This window comes from Zasmidium cellare, assembly GCF_010093935.1.
Source record: "Zasmidium cellare ATCC 36951 unplaced genomic scaffold M409scaffold_45, whole genome shotgun sequence".
NCBI lineage: Eukaryota > Fungi > Ascomycota > Dothideomycetes > Mycosphaerellales > Mycosphaerellaceae > Zasmidium > Zasmidium cellare.
The window spans coordinates 45,693-63,599 of record NW_022986989.1 but is presented as its reverse complement, the minus strand read 5'-3'; the positions used below and the strand labels follow the sequence as shown (position 1 = coordinate 63,599).

Below are 17,907 nucleotides of genomic sequence, written 5' to 3'. Positions count from 1 at the left end.
GGCAACGAGGTTCATCGCCAGACACATGTGTTGTGTAGGATTGGGTAGAGAAGAGAAGTGAAGAGAGGGCGGTCGGAAGTAATATATACCGATGCACGGACCACGGTGCGGGACACGCGAACGACGCGCTTTTGCGCCAACATCGATCAACAATTGTACGACGAAGTCCATTGAACCATGTCTCGACCAACACAGCGCAATTTGACGCTCACAGAGGAGCTGGAGCGATTGGAGCAGCAAATCACCCTCACCCTTCAGGAAATCGACAGCAATTTCAGCAAGGCGCATCGCATTGTCACAACCAGCATTCTGCCCATAGTCGAGGATTATGCCAAGCATAGCAACGAGGTTTGGGAGGGCTCAAAGGTATGCGATGATAGACTGAGACGCTTCAAACTGTATCCTAACATCTCGTAGTTCTGGAAGCAGTTCTTCGAAGCGTCAGCCAATGTCTCGCTATCAGGATACGAAGAGAACACCGACGAGACTGTGACGAACACCGAGCCCACCGAGTCTTTCCAAACACCGACCGATCAGGGCGACAGTACCATTACGGGTGCAGAGCAGCAAGATGGTGAAGATGAAGAGTTTAGCGTGGAGTCTCCAACACAAATGACGGGCGTTCAAACAACTCCCAAGCTCCCACCTTCGACTGCGAAGAAGACGAATGGAGGAGTGAAGGGACAGACAAGCAGGCCCACATCGTCTTACAAGTCGCCGACTCCGAGGAAGTACACAGGGAGGAACCAAGCTGCCATGGAAGAGTCGTCCGAGCAGCCCAGCACTCCACGCATGACTTCTGCTGCAAATCTTCAGTCTTCTCCATTCGAACCCGAATCGTCCTTCAAGCCTGGTCCCATTTTCAACAGCCACTCTCGCCAAAATAACGATCCAATGATGCATCGCGCGATTCTCGACAAGAACTACCGCATCCAGGCCACGCCGCACACACAACGTCAACAGCGACAACAAGCAAAGCCGGCTAAGGCAACTCCTGCCACAGCAACGAAGAAGGCTCCCTGGGACGATTCACCTGGATCATCGCCTATTGCTGCGCCTGAATTGCGAAGCGAGCTGTTCTCGCCTGCTAAGGGTGCTCCGAGAACTCCAGGAGTGTCAGTTCTCACACCAGCTGGCAAGAAAGGTGGTCTGGCAGTCCCAAAGACATCGACTGGTATGGAGCTCTTTTCCCCACAGGATAAAGCGTATGCCTCGACGAAAGACCGCACAAGAGCCAGTGCATTCTTCGACGAGAGTGATGAGGATGATGATCTTCCTGAGATGAGCCCACCCAAGACCATGCAGTTCCACCTGCCTCAGTCAAGACTGATGCAGACACCTGCCAGGGAAGCAAGCAAAAAGATTGTCGACGACTTGTTATTGACAGCTGGTGCTGACGCGACAGACGATATCGAAGGTGAAGACGATATCGGTTTTGACGATCCTAGTCCGAGTGTTGTGAGGCGGGCATATGATGTCGAGGACGACACCTTCTGAGAGAACGAAGCCATGCTCCTGTATCCTTGTACAATCCAACAAAAGCGTACAGAGAAATTACACCTCATCACCACCAATTTACCAATTGCACGAATCACTTGACGACGTCTTCGAATTTGCGCAGGAAGGCAACGCCAGTCCTATCTACCCAGGATACATCCTAGATGACCGTTTAGGACTTCCACTAGATCCCGTCCTCTAGTCAACCAACAAGACTTGCGAGAGTCGTCGAACATCCTGGCGAAAGAATAGGCGAGCCGTTGTAACGATCGGTGCTTGCTCAGCGCGGACGTTGGGACTATCGAAACAAAACGGGTTTCGTTACTTTTGTAACTGCCGATGGCGTAGCCTTGTAGACTAGCGCATTTATCCATCACCACGACTTCACGCAACAACAAACAGCCTGAAAAATCATCACTCGTCGTCAGATCATATCTTCGTGTCTATCGAATATGAATGAATCACACCCCATATGCCAAGGGCTACATCGTATATCGAAATTCTGGATGCAGAAATCCCAATTGACTCTCATCCTCCACCATCTGCAGTCGATACCCCCGCTTCCCGCTCTGCCTCGCCATATTCTCATACCGAATGTACGCGATGTTGGCGGCTGTGAGGAGGAGCGCGAGGCCGATGGCGCCGAGATTGATGGCGTGGCCGGTGATGTATTTCGGCGCGTCGGTGGAGAGGTAGGTGAATGTTGCGACGAAGGCGCCTGCAGTCTGTGTCAGTGAACGGATCCATGGGAGATATGGCATCGGAGAAGGGCCTTACCGCAGTTCCCAAAGGCGACTTGGAAACCTAGACCTGTTGCTTTGGTTGTGTGTGGCGCGAGGCTGCACGACATTCGTTAATTGGTGCTCAGAGGGACGAACGGATTGACCACTCACTTATTCGACAACCACGCCAACACCAGCGGCGAACAAGGAAACGCCCCAGCAGCAACGAAAAACGTCCCCGCGTACTTGACAGCATTGTCCTCGGATGCCAACTCCATGATATACCCCACCGCAGCCAGGAGGAGCCCCACGAGGATGAACGGTCCTCGCATCTTGAACCGGTCACTCGTCCACGCGAAGGCAAGCACAGTGAGGAAGCCGAGGAAGTTGGGCGCCACGGTATAGAGTTGTGCGGTGACAGTATTGCTTGTGAAACTCCTGTTGATCGTGGGCAGGAACAGGCTGAAGCTGTAGATGGGGATCAGGATGAGGAAGAAGTTGATCGACATGGCGATTGTGTTGATGTTTAGAAGGGCGAAGCGGACCTGTGCACGGCCTCGTCAGATCTCTCGATCGATGAGTAAAGGGAAAGGGACGAATTGTACTTCTCTCCAATTGAACTTCTCCTCCTCCACCCTCTCCGTCGCCGCCGCACCGCTCAGATCAACCCTTAACCTCCTCGCCGCCAAAACCTGCTCCTCCGCACTCAAGAACTTCGCGGCTCCAGGCGTATTCGGCAGGAAAAAGAACGCAACGACAGCCACGAGGACGGTAATGGAGCCTTCGACGAAGAAGATCCACGGCCAGCCATTGTATCCATGATAGTGGATCTGCGCGAGACCAGTGGCGAGGAGACCGCCAAAGGCTCCTGAGAGGGGCGCGGCGCAGTAGAAGACGCCGAGGCGGAACATGAGGTCGTGGCGTTTGTAGAACATGCTGAGGTAGAGGATTATGCCGCCGAACCTGAGAAGATCAAAATATCAGCAAGACGTTCTCAAAGACCTCGTAGCAAGGCATTTTGGAGTTGAACTTACATCCCACCCTCGCAAGCCCCCAGCAACAATCGACAGGCGATCAGCCCGCCATAGGACTTCACCGCGCCCATGCACGTTCCTACGATACCCCATGCCGCTGCGAGGATTGGGAGGTACCGCCCTCCGCCTACGACTTTCAATAGCCAGTTGCTAGGAATGTCGATCAGGACGTAGAGGATGTAGAACACCGTAAGAGCAACATTATACTTGTCCCCATCGAGGTGGAGGTCATCGATCAGGCCGTCGAGTTTGGCGTTGCCTGGTGGAGGGTCAGCGGGCATGTTGCTGGGGAGGTGGAAGGTCGATGCTTGCCTATATTGGATCTGTCGATGAAGGCTAACAACCACAACGCAAAGATCCACGGAAGGATGTGGAGGTCGAGTTTCCTCGTGATACGGCGCTCTGCTGCTGGGTCTTCGACGTAGTCAATTGATGAGAGAGGGATGTCCTTCTCTTCCAAACGCTCGATGCTTTCTTTCTCTGTTGAAGGGTCCATTGTGCCGGTCGCGGTTGAGAGAAGAACCCGCAAAGAGATGGAAGAGGAAAAGACGAGAGAAAACCACAAGAGAGATTGAAAAGAAGGAAAAGAAAATCTCACCTCCCACCCTAACAATAATGCAAAAAGGACCAACAGGACAACCCTGACAAGGCCACAATCGCCGCCGAAATACCAAACCCAGGCAAAGGAGCCCTCCATCTCCGTCCCCATCTCCCCTCTCCGTCTGCCGTAGAACCCCAGCCGCACGCAGCATCGGCTGCACAGTCCGGGGCAAGCCACTCATCAATCCTCAATTCGAGCAAGATCGACCCACCAAATTCCCTATCAGGCATGCGTTCAACTCACCTAAGCGACCCTACCTGCAACACGTGCGGCTCATGTGGTTTGGGAAAAACCTTCTCCATCGCCATCGACATTCCAAGTTCCAGCCAAACAAGAGCGACACGAAGTCAGCAAGTTCGTCCACTTCTCCACAAACCTCCACCATTTCCCCAGCGCGGTGTGAGCTTGACCGCAAGCCGAGAAGTGCTTGATAATCTTGATTGGTAGTGGAGCAAGGATGGCCAGTGAGGAAGGTGACATCGGGATACAGAAGTAGGCACCGAGTGGAGAGATCGGTCGCTAGATCTATTCGCCGAAGTGGTCGTGAAGGATCGCTGGGCAGTCGGGCTTGATGTCCGTCCTAGGGAAGCCGTGAGATGCGAAGAGCTGTCAGCACAGATGAGCATGATGATGAGGGGGAGGGAGAGGAGGAGAAGGGAAAGGTGAGATGTGCGCAAGCAAGGTATGTATCTATGTGTTTGGTATCATCATTTCATACAGCCTCCGTCGTCGAACGATCGACCCCAGCCTCTATTATCGAATCGATGCAGAAGTGGTTCGCCATCTCCTCTCCCCGTCCGTCAGCGAAAGCTGGAACCCAACCCTATTAGATGCGGTGCGTTGTGACGCAGAAAGAGATGATATGATGATGCTGTCGTTATCCATACAGTTCGATGCCCTCTCTTCCCAAAGCCTTGTGCGCGTGCGTGCGGTAATAAATCTCTCTCAGTGCGATGTCCGCAGATTGCAGAAAAACAAGTTCAAAAAAGCAAGCAAGCAACATGGGTATCTCATGCGAGCGCCTTGCGCCAGTTGTGTCCCGTGAAGGTGTGAGGTCTATGGTTGCGACGATGATTATAGAAAGACAAGACCTCCACGCCCGTCGCAATGCTGACGTGGTGACGTCTTCCAAACAGAAAAGAAGACCAAGCCCAGTATTAGGAATGTTGTTGGTCATGGTGGTGTGTGAGTGCGATGTGAGTGTGCGTCAGATGATCTGGTCCAGTCGGCATCCAAGGCGAGATCTGGTGGCCATGTTGATCATCCGGAAGGCGAACAAAGAGAATGTGGTGGATCCTGAAACGAGTCTCGGCAGAGAAGAGGGTGTGGTGCAAGGAGAGGTGCAGCGCGGATTGAGGCTAGCGTTGACAGAGCTTGGCCCGCATGACCACACAACACCCTCTTTCTTCCCTTTACGACGTCGAAGTCGGCTGACTTTGGCTCTCGTAATCGTGCAAGGGCACGAACCTGGCTTCCGAGGGCATTGCAGCTGGTCCAGTCAACGAGGGAATCCGCTGTTGGTATGGGTACGAGTGCGTCGTTCCTGGAAGTCCTGTTGCTGGCGCCGCAGACAGGTAACCACCAAAGTCCCAGCCACGACCACCAGCCGCCAGATCGGAGCTGTAGTGCGCCGCCGGCTGGTGCCAGGACGTTGCTTGTGCCCCGGCGGATGTAGGTACGGAGAGACGCAGATCTGATGGACCTGCTGGCGGGCCGACGCCGAGGCCTTGTGCACCAGCCGCGTGAGGCGAATACACATTGTGTGGCATGGCCGGTGGCGCGTATGCATGACCATGGGAAGCTGCAGAACTCGAGGTCGAACGTGGTGATGCCGCGGGGCGCTGCTCGATGTTCGCATCAGATGGTCGGCTTGCCGCGTAGCTTGACATATTGGGGGTGTGCAACACGCCTGCGGTCGAGGAGTAGCTCGCTGACTGGGACGAGGTTAGCAACGAATCAATACGGAGGACTGTGCATGTGCATATGCAATGCAGGGATGACTTGCATATTTGCCAATGATCTTCTTCAACGCCGTTGCCAAGATGCGCCACGGGAACACCTTCACGTCCTTTTCGATATTTCTCGGTTTGGGGTTGGGGAAACCCATGATCAGCTTGAAGAATTCCTCGCTGTCCTGCTTCGTCTTGGAGACCGTAGCCGGCCGAAAGCCTTCCAGGTTGCGCCGGATGCGATTCTTTTCTTCGACGGTGAAGCGCACTGCGACCAAAGATTCCAAAAGTGAGATCGTATCGACGGAGGTGACGTAGCACTCCTGCTTCTCCTCCCACCAGATACAGCTGACACAGATGCTGTTTGGGATGCGGTCTTCGAGTGTGACGGGCTCAAACGTGGCGGTGATGACGCTTCCTGCTTGGCTGCGCCTGAACTGTACCAACCGTCGCTTGGCCTCCCACTCCGCAGACGTCCATTTGTCGGCCATGGTGTTGAGATCTCCGTCAATTTTGAGCAGTGCCTTGGTGTTGGATGGGTAGACCGCATAAGGGTTGAAGGCGGCCGGGGCTGGGGGCATCGGTGCTCCCGGAGTCGTTGGTGACTGTTGCATCGTGGATGTTCGTATCAGGGGTGGATTACCAGCAGCTGGTGAGGGAAGTATTTGCGAACTCTTGCTTGCCGTCGACATGGCTGCTGACGGACTGCGAAGGCCATGATGCTGTGGCATCCCTTGTGGGTAGGACCATGACGGGCTCTGCGATGATGACGCCTGCAAGGGAGTCGATTGCGGATGGTGGCCGTAGTATTGGGACGATGGCATCCGAGAAAGTGCAGCGCCGTACGACTGTTGTTGGTAGTCGCCCTGTCCACTGAAGCGTCGATTCTGCTGATACATATCAGGAATGTTGGGCATGCTCGGACGTCTGAACTGCGAAGGCGAAGCCATCGGGTTGGCGTGTTGGCCAAGGTTGTGCATCGATTGCTTCTTGGTGGGCGATCGACGGGGTGAAGCTTCAACGGACAGCTTGCGCTTGCGTGGTTGCTGAAGCTGTTGTGAAGGCATCTGCGGCGAATCGAGCTGGTAGTAGGTTGGTTGTTCTGGCAAGTAGGTGAAGACTCCCACATCCATCGAAGGCGATTCCCAGTTGATGGTGCCATCGTCGAGCGCCAGCTGAAGCGACACAGTGGGAGAAGGCGAGTTGGTCGACGTCAAAGACGGAGCATCAGCGGAGAGGGCGTATTGGAAGGCATGCGTCAAGGGTGACTTGGTCAGAGTGCTCTGACACCGCTTGTGGCCAAACATTATGACCGGCGTAACCTGGGGTGCGTCAAAGTCGTAGACACTCTGGAAGTAGACGGTGACTTTGGTTCCTTGCTGTCCTTGCTGTGGCGTGTATGAGTTTATCGCCGGAACAGGACGAGGAGCAGCGTCAAGATATGCAGGGTAGCTGGGCATCTGCTGACCGTAGTAGGTGGGATCATGCGTGCCGTATTGTTGAGCAGATGGTACCAGCCCGAGTGTGGTGGATGATTGGGGGAGGCCAGATGGTACCTGCGCCTGAGTCGCTACATAATCTCCGGCAAAGGCAGGGTGTCCTGCATAGCCGGCGTATGCGTGGTGGTGACCTTGGTCTGGTCTTGTGGCAGCTTGGTAGTCTGTGGGTGTACGTCACATCAGTCATCTGGCTGTTCCTCTCTTCACATGCCCAAGTCCTCCCACGCGCGCGGGATGGAAAGGCCGCATCGGCCCCTTCCCCGGCTGATCAGGCACCCAGGCATGTTGGAGCTCTCGTGATTAAGCTTGGGGAGGCAGCACTTACCGTACACATCGTAAGCTTGGGACTTGTCGTACTCCGACATGGACAGCAGGTAGCTTCGCGGATCCGACTGGGCCAATGGCCCACTTTCGTTGGCGTCCCGATAGTTCTCGACAAGTGATGTGGGTATCCCGGACTCTTCATCAACTACCGCGAAGTTGTTCTTGCTGTCTCGTCGTTGGACCTGCTCGCACAAGTGTTAGTCATCGCCATTGTTGTCATTGTGGTTGCGGTGGTGGCTGAGCTGCACACAGGCAACCATGTTGGTGAGGTCGTCGCAGAGTCATGACTGGACCCAACTCCATGGAAATCCAGGCTGGGGGGTGGGATGTGGTGCAACTGACCTGGTGACGCATACGTCTGCGCTGAACAGTTGCAGTTCACAAAAAACAGAACGCAAGTGCGAAGGCAGTCTGCTGCAACTTGTACGACGCGAGATGGGCGCGAGCGAGCGAGAGGGCGGACGATGATTAAACCAATGCCAGATCGCTGGGCTGCAGCGCACGCTTGGTTGAACGATTGGTCCGAGCTGGTGAGGCAGCTATCCGTCCAGAGACATGCAGAAATAGAGCGCCTTTCTTCCGGCCTTTGATGTCAGTGTCAGCGTGCGACTCGCAGCCTGTCGACGAAATCTCGGCCGCTGTCAAAGGACGACGCCTTGTGCGCAAATGGCCAACCCAGTCGCTCTTGCAGTCGTTCGCAGGAGATTGCAGGGTTCTTTCCGCTGCTGAAACCAAGGAGCTGGCGTTTCGCTGCTGTATGCTCCCGACGGGATCGCAATCGCGGTGTCAAAGCCCCAGCGCTGTAGCGACTGTGTTTTGGCGACAATCAGGAAAATCTACCATGATGGAAATTAGCGGCTGTGTCGTCGGCCAAGGCCAGAGCCATTCCTGGACTTCGCATGTCCGAACATACCGGGGTGAACAAAGAGCGTCGGACAGCAACGCGCCTCAGGCCGCGCAAACGGGTGGGGTATGTGGCTGCTTCTGCTGCTGCTGTCGGTGTCAGAATCAACGATCGAAATGGATCTGGCCGTGCTGAGCGCATTGAACGAGACGGGGCTGCTGCCAGAGCCTCAGATGATGGCGTCGTCGTGGTTGATGATCATCCGACGACGATTCAGAGGTTGGGGCAACAAGAGCTCATGCCACTGCTTTCGCGCGGGAATGACCTCAGGTTTAGAGGTAAGACCAGGAACCAGCGGAGCAAAGGGAGGACAAATGGGTTCTATGCAAGGAAGGTCGGGGGAACGAACCTCACTTGAAGATAGATGGCCGGGCGTAGCCGCTTCGGCTCTCGCAAGCGATCTTGGGATGCAACAATGGATACTGGTTGGTTGCCAGTGCAGCGAGCTCGCGGCAACAGCGAAGATGCTCGATCAATGGAACGCCCAGGAATGTCGAATGTTTGGAGGGTGGTCGGCGGTCACCTGACGCAAGATGAAAGCTTGCCGCGTGAGTCGGGCCTGCGATGAGCTACCAAAGATTCGAAGCGGAGGGATGCCGATCTGGTGTTTGCGCAGTACCACGAACCGTTACCAGACGCCTGTAACGCGGTTCGGTGGACACAAGGAGCGCCGACGTGCGGCTTGTGTCCAGGAGGGTTTTCTGAGGCGGATGGCCCTTTGCTGATCGCAAGCTTGGCGCTAGTACGGTGTGGGTGGCATCCAGGTCGGTGGAGTCGGTCTTGGAATGACAACCGCAGCGTCGGCGTCCTGAGTCAACAGCGCGGAGCCTGTTTCAGCGCAGTCGTCGCAGCGGTGATGTTGCGAATCGATTGTTGATGATGGCGTGCAGGCGGGACGGCGGGAGGGCGGCGAGCAGGCCAGCGTACGTTGGGCAGCGGAGGGCTAGTTTGAGTTGATGTTTCGTCAGACGTTCAGCAGCAGCAGCGAGGTTGTGGTGGGCGGGCAGTTGGTTGATAATATCAAATATTATACTGGGGGTGAGATTCGACAACAATGCGGTCGAAAAGAGCGACTGGGGGCGGCGATCAGTATGAGCGGCAACTAGAGGCCCGAAACGGTTTTTGGCAGACAATTAGAGGCATGGTGGGCGTGCCTGGAGGGGCGTCGTCCTGCCATACAGCGCAGGCATGGGCACGGCGGGCGTGTGACTGGCTCGATGACGCCAGGCTACGGCTCCCATGGCACCGCCAGATTGCGTCGTGAAAGGCCCTTGGGGAAGACATGGGAGCGGGCGGGCTGGTGGTTTCGTCGACTGCCAGAGCCTGAGCCAGCAGTACCGGTACACTCGCCGTAGCGGACGGTGGCCCTCTGCGCGCGGCCAGCAACCACGCGCTATCTTTAGGACAAAATCACCGAGCCCGCAGCCCATGCCCATACTGTGGCCGTAGTAGCGCAAGTAGTTAGCAGCCATGGCACCCCTCCACCATCCCTCCCTCCCTCGTCAGTGGTGCCCCCCATGCACGGCCGCGAAGAAGCTTAAAAGTTTATCAGTGCAGTAGCACGCCTCTGCTGCATCCTTCTGACTGCTCAGTAAGTGCGGCGGCAGCAGCAGTCGCGAACGCAATGCGCGCGCTCTGATTGCCTGCGCCGGGGCAACGGCTGCGCCTGTGGAATGGCGAGGCATCGGTCTTTCTCGGGTGGCGGCCTGTCAGCTGCACAAGAGGAGACCCGGGCGGCCGCCATTGAGGGTGAAAATGGGCCGTGGACGCTGCTTTGTGTATCCCTCACCCCCCATCCCTTGCGCGCCCATCGCCCGATGGACTGCGGCCGGCAGCCAGCGCGCGCGCGACGGCCAGACGAGGGCGATGACGCTGCTGTGCCAAAGCCACCACCGAAGCGGCCAAAAGCACGAGAACGCGCGAGGGGGCCAGCAATGGCCTGGCGAGCGTTGGCCAAAGACATTGCATCCGAACGCTGAAGTCAATGCCACTAAAAATACATGCAGCCGCTAGTGGGCCCGCCCGCCGTCCGAGCGCCCAAGCCTCCCCGCCAGCAATTCACTCTGACTTGCCACTTTCGGCTGTCTGCTCCTATTTCATCCTCCACAGGACCCTCCACCCGCCTGCTTTGGGAATGTTACCGATCGCATACAGGCGCAGGAACGCTGCCATCTCGCCCGATCTTCATGCGCCATCACAGCTTCGTCCGCTTCTGCCCTCTGACTGGTCGCCGCCTCCCAATAGCTCGCCTACTTTGTTTATGTGCCTTGTTCTAACTGCAGGGAAGTTGGTTGTCTAGTCGCCGCACTGTTCAGCAAGGCGAGTGATGCAACCTGCAAGATGACATGTCCGGCCGGGCTATTCAGTGTTCGCCGCTTGCCATTCGACTGTCGACTCGCGAGCTACTACAAGACCTGGCCCCGGAAGCTGCTCCATCCCGACGCCAGTTGCTATACATTCCTATCACGACCATAGGCTTTTCTTGTCGAGGCCTGCCCTCCAATACCTGACCCTGTTGCCATGCTCGCGATCAAGGCAAATGGCGGCAATTGATCGTTTGAGGCCTGTGGCGACATCTCGGCGGCGAGGGTCTGCATGAACGATCTCCAGCTAGACTGGGTTGGCAGATTATGGGTGGGTGACCCTTCCAGGAGAGGTCCAAGTCGACGACGACAATTCTGGTATGCGCCAATGCATGTCGGCATCACTCTGGGAACCATTCGGTCCCGTGGCTTGACCATTGACAATCACCTGCGAACGACGATGCTCGCTCGTTGTAACGCCCGCATGTCCTTCTGCCATGGATCGTAGCATCATGGCGAAATTACTCCCTGTGGCTGGAGGCTGGAGGAGACCGGTTATCGACGGTCGACCTCGTATCTTCCCTCACCAAGTAGCTGCAACGACATCAACGCACATTTGCTACGGTTGATTCGGACTGGCAGCCGTTCACCGCTTTTCATGCGCGAATTTGATGGAGTTTTCCTCTGGTCTGTTGTCGAATGGCCATGTTCTTGCGGCGATTTGGAAGTACCGTTGGGGCAATCCGAGCAATCCATGGTTGAAGGAAGACGACGACAGCAATCGCCATCATCATTGCATGAACGGGCCAAGACCGGAAGCTTTCTACGCCAGAGACGTGATCGCATGCGCAGTGATCAGCTTGAAGAAACATGTTCGAGAGCTACCAAAACTCGCCGGCGAATGGGTCGCAACTCGTTCGTGATTGGGTGAGTTAGGCTGTCGATACTGCTGACGCCGACGATTTCTCTTGCTGTTGCTTCTTCAGATCCTTCTCGTGCGATAGCAACCTTCTCTCCATCGAAAACACCGCCCTCACCATCCCACTGAGTGAGAATCCCGCCAGTTCGGCAGCTTTGGCGTAGAAGATCCTGGTGGTGTGATCCAAGTCCTCCACGGCCCTATACTGCGGATAAAAGCTGCCGGCGCGTGGGATATCATCGGTCCCGTCATCCGCGACTATGCGCTTTAGACGAAGTGCGCTTTGGATCTGGAGAAGCTTCTCCCCCGAAGTCGACCCAGACTCGTTAATCTCGGGCCGTGCTTTACGTGTATCGCTGAATTCGCCCTTGGCTGGGAACATTTTGAACAGTGCCCTCCTGAAATCTGCCTCGCGCCCAGCACGGCCTCTTTCTCGAACTTGCTCAGAAGCCATGTTGCGCTCATACCAGTCCAGATATTGATCCAAGCGGTCGCTGGCGAGGTCAAGGCTCGCCGCTTCGGTCATTTTGAAGGCGTCTTCGAACGTCAAAGGGTCCACGTTCTCTCCACGGGCATCTTCCGTCTCACTACCATGGGCATGGGAATGTGCTTGGGTCCACAATTTCCAATCCATCGCCAATGCCGCAGTATCGCGGGCAGACTTTGGATACCGTTTCAGATCGTCAAACGGGAAAATCATCTTCGTCGTGATGACGACCAACGCCATCAGACGAATCTCGGGGAACCGCAAACTGATGTTCGTCCAAGCTTTAGCATCCAGACTGTAAGTGAAGTCGATTTGCATTAGTCGACCAAGGCGCTGCGCGGCAACGTAGATCTCGAGTGGCAGGAAAAGTTCTTTGATCCAGCGGTACAGGATCAAAGGGTGGTTGAGTGGTGGAGCAACCATGCCGAAGTCAGAATTGAACGCTGTAAGCATGGCCAGCATGTTGCGGTGTAGAGATTCTGGCGCGACGAGTTCCTGCGGTTCCAGTTGCTCTTGGAGATACCCAGGCAAGCGGTCTCGCATTGACACAGGTAGTTCCTTCGCAGCGCAGTAGAACAGCAACTCACCGCCATTCATCCACTTGTGAAGGTCGGCGATGGTGAGAGGAATCCTCAGCAGCATGGACCCAGCACAGATGATGCATATGACATCCATCAAACTTGGCCCTGGAGGCTTCTTGCGGGTGGATTGTCTGCTGCGACGAGACGTCGCTGTCTCAGTGTCCGTACCAGATCCACGTTCAGACTGCGAGCTGAAGACGGCTTCAGTATCAGTCTCCGAGTCGTAGGATACCTTGCCCTGCAACTTCTGTAGTCTGAGCGCCCACAGATCTCGTACCAAAGTCTATCTCGCTCAAGTCAGATTTGTGCCAGATCTCGCCAGGTCAGGCCTCCCATGTCGGTATGAGTACGTACCTCGAGCTCCTGAGGCAGCTTTTGGACATCAATCAGCCAGCGCAGCTGCTTTCGTAGGACGAGTTGGATGCATAAGAGATAATGTTCAAACGCCCTCGCGCCACTAAATCCAGTCGCTGCATTGTGTCAGTTCAAAACTTCTCCAAGTCTCGCATCATGCTAGACATGTCGTAGAGCTTGCCATACATACCTTTACTCGTGGCCACGGACTCGGCATCGCTGTCCTTCCTTCTCGACGTTTTGCCCAACGTCACCAATTCTCCGGTGTCTTCGGCAATGACAGTACCAAGCTGTGTGCGTGTGAGTCAAGGCTGTGAGGTCGTGTGTACAAGTCTTGTGGGAGTTTACCTCGGATTGCTGATGTCCTTGGTCGCAGTACGTGAAACCATCGTCGCCCACGTGGAACCGTCGAGACCCACAATCGTCTTGTGAGCATTGGGGGCGTTTGCTTCGTCGTTGCGACATTTTTGGTAAGAACGTCGTGGATAAGAAGGTGCAGGTGCTGTCTTTGGGATCAAGAAATTTTCGAGCCCCTCTCACCACGCGACTTTTCGAGACGACGCAACATGACTGATGACTGATGAGGTCCCTGTGTTTGAGGCAAAGGCGCAAATATTTGTGCGGAACGTAAAAGTTCGATGTTGATGAAATGCTACATCAACCGAGGACGTGAAGAAGCTGGCAAACCTCGCGTCGTCTCGCACGTGAATGTGCTTACCTCATGCTCACTTCAACGCGGCCGTGCTCCTGTATGTCACTGAAATCTAGATTCCTACACAGTCATCAAATGAGGAGTGAAAGATTGGTGAAGCAACATGCTTTTGACATCACTGTCTAGATGCTTCCTCGAGACGCCAGCGCGCGCTCGATTAGAATCGCACGACTATCCCCAGCGAAGATTATTCGCTTCAACACCATTTCATGCCGCGTTTGGTCATTGCCTGACGTATACCCATAAGTGATGTCCGGGCTCCTCATGAAATTGTCACATTCCAGGATATCGCTTTTGCAGTTCATTTAAGCCTTGCCCTGAGGAGCCTCCTTGGCTTCGATGGCAGCCTCCTCACCCATGGCGGTGAGAATGATGACGTCTGGAAGTGCTCATTAGCAACAATGCACCTTGTCCTTGAATAATATCAAGACTTACTGGTGTCCTTGCCCTCCTCCTCGAAGAGCTTCTTAATCTTGTCTCCGATTTCACCGTCTGGAACCTTGACGTCGTCCTTGGTGTCACCACCCTCGGACATGAGGGAGAGGAAGCCATCGTCAGTGACGTCGAGCTAGTGTCTTGCCGTCAGCCTGATGTTTTTGAGTGTGTATAGCATGTTCGGGCTCTTGCTCACCAGCTGGTACTCGCGGCGGGAGACGTTGGGGACGTCCATGTTGTGGGTGGATGGAGACAGATCTTCCAACTTCTTGCCGGTGAAGATGTCGATGGCAACCAAGTGGACCTTGGCGTGACCGTGCTTGCCGGTCTTGGAGGTGGACATTTCGACGATCTTGCATGGACGGCCCTTGATGACGACGTGGCCGTTCTTCCTCAAAGCAGAGCACTGCATTGGGAAGGTGGTCGAGGCACCAGCATCGGCGCTGTCGAAGGAGACTTCATGCTGTAAGAGGTACGGTGTTAGCGCATGTGATAACGGATGGGCCCAGAAGGTGGGCGCAAAGCGCTGAGGTTGATATCCCTCCGAGCGGGACTCGTGGGCGCCCAGAAGGCCGATAAATGGCGCGAATGGAAATAGAAGGTATCCTTACCTGAGCGTCGTTGTTCTCCGCCATGTTGTAGAGCGAGGGTGTGGGGAAAGGTGTGGTGGTGGTTGACGAGGAAGTGAGGTGTAGTAGGCAGTGGCAGAAAATCGCAAATGGATGGAGTGTGCACCCCTCCTCGAAACTCAAAACTAGGGTCGCCACTCGGCTGGCAAGAGGCTAGAGCCGCTAGCTCGTCGCAGATCACGTGCCTGATCACACGTGTATGTTCGAGATCGAGTCCGGAAGTTTATTAACCAGTACTGGACCACCCACCTCTGGCGATGCAATGTGGCTGGAACGATTCTCGGTGCAGTCGCGCGATACTACCCCTTCGCCAACTCCCAGTCGAGTGCTCTCCCCAGCGCCGCGAAGATCTATACAACTAGGACCAAGCACATTGCCGCGACGTCCAGGGATACAACCGAGAAGCTCTTCCCTTTCGCTTGCTTCGGTCGCCGGATCGACCGAAAGTCTCCCTGCTGCTGCCAGAGTGCCCAATGGTTCAAATCTCAAAAGCCAGCTCTCACAATCCACAGCTGCAGATGAAGGTGATTCCTTGGAGGTGTTGGAGGGCATCATTGGACCAGTGTCAGGGCCGCAGACGAATGACGAGAGTTTTGAAGACATCGATACGATAGAGGTGGCCGGCAGCATCAGTTTTGATGGACTGAGTCTGGAAGACTTTGCCAGTGGGCAGCTGGAAAGCACAAAAGACGGGAACGATGGGGATGTCAAAGACATTGAGGTGATTCAGGATTTCGAGAAAGAAAAGGACAAGTTTGAAGATCTACACAAATCCATCCTTGCCTGTGACGAAGTCTTGAAGTCAGTGGAGACATATTTGACAAGCTTTCAGGCTGAGCTTGCTGCTGTGTCTACCGAGATTGAGAGTCTGCAGAGCCGGTCGACCGCATTGAACAACAAGCTCGAGAATAGGAAAGCAGTGGAGAAAGTGCTTGGTCCTGAAGTCGAGGCATTCTGTATCCCTCCTGGGGTAGTGCGCAAGATCACCGAAGGCGCCGTGGACGATCAATGGATACGATCGCTTTATGAGCTGGAGAAACGATCCAAATCAATTGACGCCAAGATCAAGGAAGGGAGGGACGTCAAAGCTGCTCAAGACATCCAGCCATTCGTCAACGACATATCGACGAAAGCCGTAGAGCGAACACGAGACTATGTCGTGGCCCAAATCAAAGCATTGCGGTCGCCAAGCATCAATGCTCAGGTCATTCAGCAGAATAGCTTTCTGCGATACAAAGACGTTTTCGCTTTTTTGGCCAAACAGCAGCCTGCGCTTGCCGAGGAAATCTCACAAGCATATATCAACACTATGCGCTGGTACTATCTGCACAACTTCACACGATACAAGGCCGCGGTTGAGAAGTTGAACGTTCACATCATCGATCAGACGGACGTCATTGCAGGCGAAGGAAACGTGAAGAGAACGGTAAAAGCTGCAGCACCGCACGACACATTCTCGATTGGCCGCCGTATGGACATCGTTCGAAGTTCCAACGACTCTGCCTTGCCATCCTTCGCCGCAGAAGACGACAAAGGCACACACTACCTCGAGGTACCCTTTCGCACGTTCAACCTGGCCTTGATTGATAATGCATCGGCGGAGTACTCTTTCTTGACCGAATTCTTTTCCAAACAGCCGTTTCAAGCCACCAATAGGAAGTTCACCGAAATCTTCCAGCCCACGTTTGAGCTGGGCTACGCATTAACTAGGCAGCTGATCGAAGGCACACTCGACGCCCTGGGTGTATTGACTTGCGTCCGCCTGACACAGCATTTAGCGTTCGAGCTGCAACGTCGGAAGGTCCCCGTGGTGGAAGGCTATATCAACGGCACCAACATGCTCCTGTGGCCTCGTTTCCAGCAAATCATCGACGCCCACTGTGACTCTATCCGCAAGGCAACAGGATCATTGTCAGGCAAACCGACAGGATCTGCACTGACTCTGACATCTTCGCCTTCAACTGCCCCCACGACAGCGCCTCATCCGCTGACGCAGCGCTTCGCGAACTTTCTGCAAGGCATACTTGCATTGAGTAGTGAAGCCGGGGACGACGAGCCGGTTTCAAACAGTCTTGGAAGGCTTCGGGGCGACTTTGAGGCGTTCTTGACAAAATTGAGCAAAAGCATTGCTGAGGCAAGAAAAAGAGAGCGATTCTTGTACAACAACTATTCGCTGGTGTGCACGATTATTGCAGACACGGAGGGGAAACTTGCAGAGGACCTGCAGGCTTATTTTGCGCATCGAAGAGACGCACTCGGTGTGGAGTCGTAATATATAGAGACATGGTATTGTAGAAGTAATGTACAAGCACAAGATGTGAGGTCGTCAGTCAGGCAAAGATCTCGATGCACGGGCCATCGCCAAGCCCGGCGCACTTCGCTCCTTCGTCAAATCGTCCCTCGCCGACCACGCTTCGTCACACCGTCGAGACAACTAACCACACAGCGAAGACCGCCAAAAGTGAGTATACGCAGAGAGAGAGTACACATGATGATGTGCTCCAGAATGAAGTGCTGACAATTTCTGCAGTGCAGATGTACGTAGCGACCGCGAACGCCACCTCGAAACGCAATGCGCCGCAAATACTGACATCGACCCTGCCCACAGCTTCGTCAAGACCCTCACGGGTAAGACCATCACCCTCGAGGTGGAGTCTTCCGACACCATCGACAATGTGAAGAGCAAGATCCAGGACAAGGAGGGCATTCCCCCGGACCAGCAGCGTCTCATTTTCGCCGGAAAGCAGCTTGAGGATGGCCGCACTCTTTCGGACTACAACATCCAGAAGGTGCGTTGAGAGCGATATGCAGATGATGTTGGATATGGAATGGTCAAGATCGGAAGTGCTGATTCTGGATACAGGAGTCTACACTCCACTTGGTCCTCCGTCTCCGTGGTGGTATCATCGAGCCATCGCTCAAGGCCCTTGCCTCCAAGTACAACTGCGAGAAGATGA

General features: G+C 54.9%; 9 protein-coding genes across 9 annotated transcripts; 4 read left to right on the top strand and 5 right to left on the bottom strand.

Moving 5' to 3' along the window:
• Window positions 1-177: 177 nt before the first annotated feature.
• M409DRAFT_70131 (uncharacterized protein) lies at window positions 178-1,497 on the top strand (the record flags this gene model as incomplete). The annotated part of the gene is made up of 2 exons (XM_033818586.1): window positions 178-366; window positions 418-1,497. The coding sequence occupies 2 exons, from the start codon at window positions 178-180 to the stop codon at window positions 1,495-1,497; spliced, it is 1,269 nt and encodes a 422-aa protein (XP_033661690.1).
• Window positions 1,498-1,979: 482 nt separating this feature from the next.
• On the bottom strand, window positions 1,980-3,749 carry M409DRAFT_70130 (uncharacterized protein; the record flags this gene model as incomplete). The annotated part of the gene is made up of 6 exons (XM_033818585.1): window positions 1,980-2,215; window positions 2,275-2,336; window positions 2,391-2,764; window positions 2,825-3,182; window positions 3,254-3,512; window positions 3,566-3,749. 6 exons carry the CDS (start codon window positions 3,747-3,749, stop codon window positions 1,980-1,982), a joined length of 1,473 nt encoding a protein of 490 aa, XP_033661689.1.
• Window positions 3,750-4,082: 333 nt separating this feature from the next.
• M409DRAFT_59594 (uncharacterized protein) lies at window positions 4,083-4,684 on the top strand (the record flags this gene model as incomplete). The annotated part of the gene is made up of 2 exons (XM_033814240.1): window positions 4,083-4,253; window positions 4,439-4,684. 2 exons carry the CDS (start codon window positions 4,083-4,085, stop codon window positions 4,682-4,684), a joined length of 417 nt encoding a protein of 138 aa, XP_033661688.1.
• Window positions 4,685-5,266: 582 nt separating this feature from the next.
• Window positions 5,267-7,886, bottom strand: M409DRAFT_28679 (uncharacterized protein; the record flags this gene model as incomplete). The annotated part of the gene is made up of 4 exons (XM_033809138.1): window positions 5,267-5,788; window positions 5,818-7,463; window positions 7,628-7,808; window positions 7,875-7,886. The coding sequence occupies 4 exons, from the start codon at window positions 7,884-7,886 to the stop codon at window positions 5,267-5,269; spliced, it is 2,361 nt and encodes a 786-aa protein (XP_033661687.1).
• Window positions 7,887-8,525: 639 nt separating this feature from the next.
• M409DRAFT_59592 (uncharacterized protein) lies at window positions 8,526-9,407 on the top strand (the record flags this gene model as incomplete). Its single annotated transcript, XM_033814239.1, has 3 exons — window positions 8,526-8,808; window positions 8,968-9,078; window positions 9,109-9,407. The coding sequence occupies 3 exons, from the start codon at window positions 8,526-8,528 to the stop codon at window positions 9,405-9,407; spliced, it is 693 nt and encodes a 230-aa protein (XP_033661686.1).
• Window positions 9,408-10,118: 711 nt separating this feature from the next.
• M409DRAFT_59591 (uncharacterized protein) lies at window positions 10,119-10,493 on the bottom strand (the record flags this gene model as incomplete). The annotated part of the gene is made up of 1 exon (XM_033814238.1): window positions 10,119-10,493. The coding sequence occupies one exon, from the start codon at window positions 10,491-10,493 to the stop codon at window positions 10,119-10,121; it is 375 nt and encodes a 124-aa protein (XP_033661685.1).
• A 1,272-nt stretch (window positions 10,494-11,765) lies between these two features.
• Window positions 11,766-13,639, bottom strand: M409DRAFT_59590 (uncharacterized protein; the record flags this gene model as incomplete). The annotated part of the gene is made up of 4 exons (XM_033814237.1): window positions 11,766-13,058; window positions 13,175-13,290; window positions 13,365-13,464; window positions 13,523-13,639. The coding sequence occupies 4 exons, from the start codon at window positions 13,637-13,639 to the stop codon at window positions 11,766-11,768; spliced, it is 1,626 nt and encodes a 541-aa protein (XP_033661684.1).
• Window positions 13,640-14,191: 552 nt separating this feature from the next.
• On the bottom strand, window positions 14,192-14,956 carry M409DRAFT_70128 (uncharacterized protein; the record flags this gene model as incomplete). Its single annotated transcript, XM_033818584.1, has 4 exons — window positions 14,192-14,265; window positions 14,322-14,454; window positions 14,518-14,784; window positions 14,933-14,956. 4 exons carry the CDS (start codon window positions 14,954-14,956, stop codon window positions 14,192-14,194), a joined length of 498 nt encoding a protein of 165 aa, XP_033661683.1.
• A 256-nt stretch (window positions 14,957-15,212) lies between these two features.
• Window positions 15,213-17,222, top strand: M409DRAFT_70127 (uncharacterized protein; the record flags this gene model as incomplete). Its single annotated transcript, XM_033818583.1, has 1 exon — window positions 15,213-17,222. The coding sequence occupies one exon, from the start codon at window positions 15,213-15,215 to the stop codon at window positions 17,220-17,222; it is 2,010 nt and encodes a 669-aa protein (XP_033661682.1).
• Between the last annotated feature and the right edge of the window lie 685 nt (window positions 17,223-17,907).